The sequence below is a fragment of the Enhydra lutris genome, unplaced genomic scaffold, assembly GCF_002288905.1.
Source record: "Enhydra lutris kenyoni isolate GAN:26980312 unplaced genomic scaffold, ASM228890v2 scaffoldscaffold147, whole genome shotgun sequence".
NCBI classification, from domain to species: domain Eukaryota; kingdom Metazoa; phylum Chordata; class Mammalia; order Carnivora; family Mustelidae; genus Enhydra; species Enhydra lutris.
The window spans coordinates 90,515-96,031 of record NW_019154231.1 but is presented as its reverse complement, the minus strand read 5'-3'; the positions used below and the strand labels follow the sequence as shown (position 1 = coordinate 96,031).

The window sequence follows — 5,517 nt, the reverse complement described above, 5'->3', positions numbered from 1 at the left end:
TTTTTTTTTTAAAGATTTTATTTATTTATTTGACAGAGAGAGATCACAGTAGACAGAGGCAGGCAGAGAGAGAGAGAGAGAGAGAGAGGGAAGCAGGCTCCCTACTGAGCAGAGAGCCCGATGCGGGACTCGATCCCAGGACCCTGAGATCATGACCTGAGCCGAAGGCAGTGGCTTAACTCACTGAGCCACCCAGGCGCCCTGAATTACCTTTTCTTCACCGGCTCACCCCCTTTCCAGCCAAGGTACAGCATGTAGCAAGAGTCTATTTCCTCTGTGTGATGCGCCTGCCCCTTCCCTTGTCTGCATCTGAATTTTCATCCATCTTGTGTATAGAACGTTTTCTTCCAGACAGAGACCAGCTGTGTCTGCGCAACTTTGAAACCGCACAGCCTTTCACTCTGACTGACATCTGTCTTCTGTCTCTCAAACACTCACATGCACGAACACACACACACACACACACACACACACACACACACATTGAGAGTTCTTCCTGGGTCAGGATATATGTCCTGCTTTTAGAATCGGGCAAAAAAGTCTTATTATTTTAACAACAACAGAACAAACAAAAACCCAGCCAGCGTCTTTGGAAATGCCTGGCAGCCTGGAGGTTGCAGGGGGAGCGCGCAGGGGGTCTTCCCGGCCCCAACCAGGAGGCCAGAGCAGGGAGAAGACAAATAAGGACCCAGCTGCTTGTAAAATAAAGTTTTCCCTTTTATTTCAAATCAACCCATTCCCAAGTTAGTGCTGCAAGATGGGATGATAGCCCTAAGCCCCCTGGGTGTGGCAGGGGCGGGGGCACTCACATCCCTTCAAGGATGGGCCTGGTGGCCAGGAATGAGGCCTGGGGGGCCGGCTGGCTAGCCTCCCCTCCGTGCTAGCCCCAGGGCCCGCCCTGCCCCCTCACTGACTCACAGGGGCAGGGGCGTGTGGGAGAAGGGGCAGGGCAGGGAGGCAGTCCCATGTGGCTGTCCGTGGCCAGAGGTGCTGTTCTTGCTGAGAGCACCATCAGGCTGGGTTAGTGGGGTCTCCTCCGGCAGCCAGGGAAGGAACTGCAAGGAGAGCAGATAGTGCCACATGCAGGTGGGCAGGGCCACCCCCCCCACCCCCCCACCCCGCCCAGAGGGAGGGCGAGGTGAGCACGGCTGGCTGGGGGGGAGCCAGGGTGTAGCTCTGGGAGCTCACCGGGGTGGGGGCCCAGTCTCCAGTCTGGCAGGGAAGAGGGGCTCAGATAGATGACTGCCACTGCACGAAGCGCTTGGATTCCTGTGGGGAGATGGGAGGGGGCATGGAGGGGACCTCGCTTCATAGCACAGGCCCCCAGCCTCTGCCCTCAGGCCGGTGAGTCCAGTACCTGAGGGTTGAAAGGGTCGTCATCATCTGTGTCATCATAGTCGTCACTGGGGGACGAGGGGAGTGGCAGAGAAGCAGGATGGGGGATCCATCAGGAGGCTCCCCCCCAAGCGGGAGCCCAGGGGTCTGCCCTGCACGGCCTCCCCCAGGACCACGCCCTCCCTCCCCTCCTGACCTGGGCGGGAAGAGAGCCCAGGCACGGGGCAGGCTGCAGAGGGCAGTGGCCAGGGCCCCCGCAGACAGCAGGGAGAAGAGCAGCAGGAAGAGCAGGCCTTCCAGGGCATCCTCACACAGGCCCCGCAGGGCAGCGCCGTAATCCTGGGGTGGGCGGGGGAGGGCGTCAGCGGGCACGCTCCCCCACCCCTGGCTGTGCCCCCGGACAAGCACACAGGAGTCACTGTCACTACACCTGCAGGCGTAAACCCAAACCCCCTCTCCACCCCATCGCCAGCCACCAAGCCAGCTCAGCTTCGGTCCAGTGCGGAGCTTCTGACATCGTGAGCCCCACGATTCTCCATGGTGGGGCGTCCCGCGCCGGTAGGATGTTGAGTAGCTTCCTGGGGCCCTGCTCCCTATCTGCCAGGAGCACCCCCACTCTGCCTGTGACCACCACTGCCACATGCCCCCCGGGGCAACATCTCTGGCTTAGAACACTGCTTGGAAGAACCCCCGCCCCCAACTTAGAATTGCACCTTGCACATAACGCACTCTTGGTAAACGCTGGCAGCCCCTCTCGTCATCCCTGGAATCGAGCTGAGTTGTTTCCTGAATGCCCAGCCATCATTCACCCCACAGAGTAGCCAAGGGCCTGCTCTGTGCCAGGTGTGGCTCCCAGTCCCAGGGACGCCTGAGTACCCATGCTCCGGAAGGTCATTTCAGGTAACCATAAACTGAGAGGGGACCAGAAGGCAGGACTGGACCCCAACAGCAGAGACCACCCTTGACAGGAAGGAGTGGTTTGAGGGCTGCTGTGGGCCGTGCAGAGAGGGTGGTGCAAGGGCCTGAGCCTGGGACCAGCCGGGGGGGCCCTTGCAGGTGACGCCAGGAGCCAGACTTTAATCCGTGAGCAGGGGAGTCACTGGAGGGTTTTAGTGGAGAAAGAACTTGATCGGATTGTGGGAGAGAGGCTCACCCAGCTGCTGGCTGTTGGGGAGAACAGATTGGGGGGGGCAAGCAGGGAGACAGGGAAAATGATCTGTGGCTCCTGGGTGGGAGGTGAGGAGGGTGACCAGGGTAGCAGCAGTGGCAGAGGGAGCCGTGCTCCGAGTCCAGATGGGCTTCAGGCGGCAGAGCTTGCCTGGGGAGTGCGTGTGGGAGGTGGGGACAGCCGGCAAAAGGGATGATCCTAGGTTTCCCGCTTGAGCCTCTGCGCGGGGAAGGGGGTGGCAGCTGTGTCTGGTACTTTCACTGGAAAGCCGAGCCAGGGGCCCCTCAGAGCAATGGGGCATTCTTTTTACTGTTTCAGGCACCTAGACCATGTCCTTTCATGTTCCTCCTAGCCCTGCAAGGCAGAGATCTGGGCCCCCTCACACTGCTGCCTTTTGTGGGCAGAAAGTTGAAGCCCAGAGAGGGCAAGCCACTTCCCCAGAGTCACACAACCTGGAAGGGGTAGAGCTGGATTAGAGCCAAATCTGTCAGGCTCCAGAGACACCTTCCTGCCACTTTATCCCTGATGTCCCTCAATCCTGAATGTAGTATGTGGGAACCCTGAAGCCCAGAGAGGGGAAACAGGGGCCCGGAGTCACGGGGTGCACAAGTAGAGGGTGAGACTGGCCCCCCCCCTTCCCTCTGTCCACAGTGAACCTTGGGAAGTGCGATCCAGACCAGGGTCAGCCCGGACTGGAGAGAAATTTGTGGGCCTCAGTTTACCCTTGAACGAAAGAGCAGGGTTGCCTTCTGGAGTCCTGTAGCTCAGGTACTCAGCAATTCTGAGTGTTGATTCCCTGCCCCTCCCTCACCGCCACTGCCCCCTTGCTGCAGTGCCAATCTGAGACGCTCTGGGGACAGCGGGAGCTGTGGAAGGGGTGCGGATCCCAGCAAGGGCCAGGTCAAGTCCGTGCTGTGGGACAGATGGGTCCCTCTGATGCAGTCGCCAGATCAAAGGCAGGATGCCCGACCAAAAAAGTATTTAGTACAAACATGTCCCCACTACGGCATGGGACCTACCTACAGGAGAGAGATATTTGTTGTTTGCTAAATCTGGCAGTCCTGTTGGAGAGCCACTGGGGGGACAGACTAGAGAGGGGACGAGGCATGGGTGCTCCCCTTGGGGGGAAAGACTAGGCCGGGGGGGCAGCAGGTCCTGGGAATGGGAGTGGGGTGAGGAAGCCAAGGGATGACCCTGGACGACTGCCTGGCAGCGGAGGCTCAGAGGCACGTCATGGTGAGGTGCCGTGATGACAACATTTCCTTCAGAGGGCATGACGACCCAGGGCTCAGGGGCGTCCCACCTGTGCCACATCTAGTAAAGCGGGGCGCAGTGAGTCACTCTAACAGACTGTGGCCCCCGGGCCGGAAGCGAGGAGCCCAGGCTGTCGGGCCCCAGAATTCACGAAGCTGCCAGGGCTCCAGGAGAGAGACGAGTGGCGGGGGGCAAGGGGGGAGGAGGCGGGTGGGAGCGGGGCGGGGAGGGAGCCGATGAGGGAGGGCCGGCGGAGCGAGCGAAGGTGACGACAGACGGACAGACGGGGGTGGCGGGGCGGTAGAGATCAGCTCTACGGCAGGCGAGAGAAGCGCAGGGCTGTCCCGGGCTCCCCGGAAGAACCTGGGGGACGGGGCGCACCTTGTGCAGGCCGCGGCAGTGCAGCAGCGCCACCAGCTGGTGGAAGTTTCCTTCCGTCGCATTCAGCGTCTCCTCCAAGGACAGCAGAGGCTTCTGCGCGGGACGGGAGGGTCACCCCACCTGCTCCTCGGGACCCGGCAGGGCCAGGCTCCGCCCACCTCGGCGGGCTCCGCCCACAGGCCTCGGGCCCCGCCCACAGCCTCCCCACCACTTCTGGTCCGAGTCCGGGTGTCGAGGGAGCACCCGACTGCCCACCTGCGCAGAAGGGAACTGGGGGACAGCTTCCCGCTCGAGGCCCTGCAGCTGGGAGTGGATGTTGGCCAGAGCTCGCTGCGACAGAGTCAGCCTCTGCGGGAAGACAGGGGGAGGGCCAGGTAGTGGCCGCCCCCAACCCACTCTCCTCCCCAGGGACACAGGACTGTGGGCCCGGGGGTCCCCGCCCCAGCCCGCCCTCCTCCACCCCGCTCCCTTGCCCGCTCCCCTAACCTGCTGAAAGGGGTTGGAGACCGCCTGGTTGCAGAGGAAGTAATAGCTCAGAATGTCTGAAGTGGGAGGGAAAGAGGAGACACCCATGAGCCTGGGTCCCCGCAGCCCCCCACCCCCGCGCGAAGCTAGGAAGCGGCAGGGCCCTGCCTTCCCACCCTCAGGACCGGGGGCCTCTCCCAAGCCCAGGGGCCTCCTGTGGTGCCCGCCGCCTGGCCACAGGGACAAGCTACCTACACCGTTCCATCACTTCTGCTCCAACCACAGCCAAAAACTGGAGGGTCTCCACACTCCCTGCAAACCTCTGCTTCTGCCGTCCTGCCCTTGACTAAATTGTGCGCATTCCTGGCCAAATCCTCCTGTTCCTGGGGAGGGACTCCCAGCCTTGTCTCCCGACCGCTCTCCCCCAAGTCCAGCATCTGTATTCCTGTCTCTTTCCCAGGCCAGCAGGAGAGGTGCTGAGAGCTTCTGAGACCGGGCACCCACCCTGCCCAAGGGCCTGAGGAGTCAGGGTCTGCATGGGGTTGATGGGGTCACCTGAGCTGAGCCCAGTTTCCTCCTGGGTCAGGTTCAGGATGTAGGTGTCAGGACTGGAGCAGAAGTCACTGAGGCCCTGAGGGAGGCAGGGAGAGGGGGGCTCGGACCAGACACTGCTCCAATTCCATACTCCCACAGAACGGGGTGTCTGGATTACCACCCCAGCCCCCACCATTCCTGGGGAGCCAAAAGTCCAGGCCCCCAGTCCCCCCATCTCAGAGCAGAAGTCACTGAGGCCCTGAGGGAGGCAGGGAGAGGGGGGCTCGGACCAGACACTGCTCCAATTCCATTGTCCCACAGAACGGGGTGTCTGGATTACCACCCCAGCCCCCACCATTCCTGGGGAGCCAAAAGTCCAG

General features: G+C 61.7%; 1 protein-coding gene across 2 annotated transcripts in view; it reads right to left on the bottom strand.

Annotated features, from left to right (window-relative positions):
- Nucleotides 1-691: 691 nt before the first annotated feature.
- Nucleotides 692-5,517, bottom strand: part of LOC111140053 (tweety family member 1) — a 15,552-nt gene continuing 10,726 nt past the window's right edge. Inside the window, exons 7-13 of one of the 2 annotated variants that reach the window (XM_022492428.1) lie at nt 5,159-5,234; nt 4,625-4,680; nt 4,394-4,486; nt 4,139-4,231; nt 1,532-1,674; nt 1,189-1,269; nt 692-1,055 (exon numbers count right to left, since the gene is read on the bottom strand). In XM_022492428.1, the coding sequence (XP_022348136.1) occupies nt 1,022-1,055; nt 1,189-1,269; nt 1,532-1,674; nt 4,139-4,231; nt 4,394-4,486; nt 4,625-4,680; nt 5,159-5,234 (576 nt within the window). In that variant the 3' untranslated portion in view covers nt 692-1,021. Of the gene's footprint in view, nt 1,056-1,188; nt 1,270-1,357; nt 1,404-1,531; nt 1,675-4,138; nt 4,232-4,393; nt 4,487-4,624; nt 4,681-5,158; nt 5,235-5,517 lie in introns of those variants that run through there. The other variant, XM_022492429.1, reaches the window with a different exon arrangement.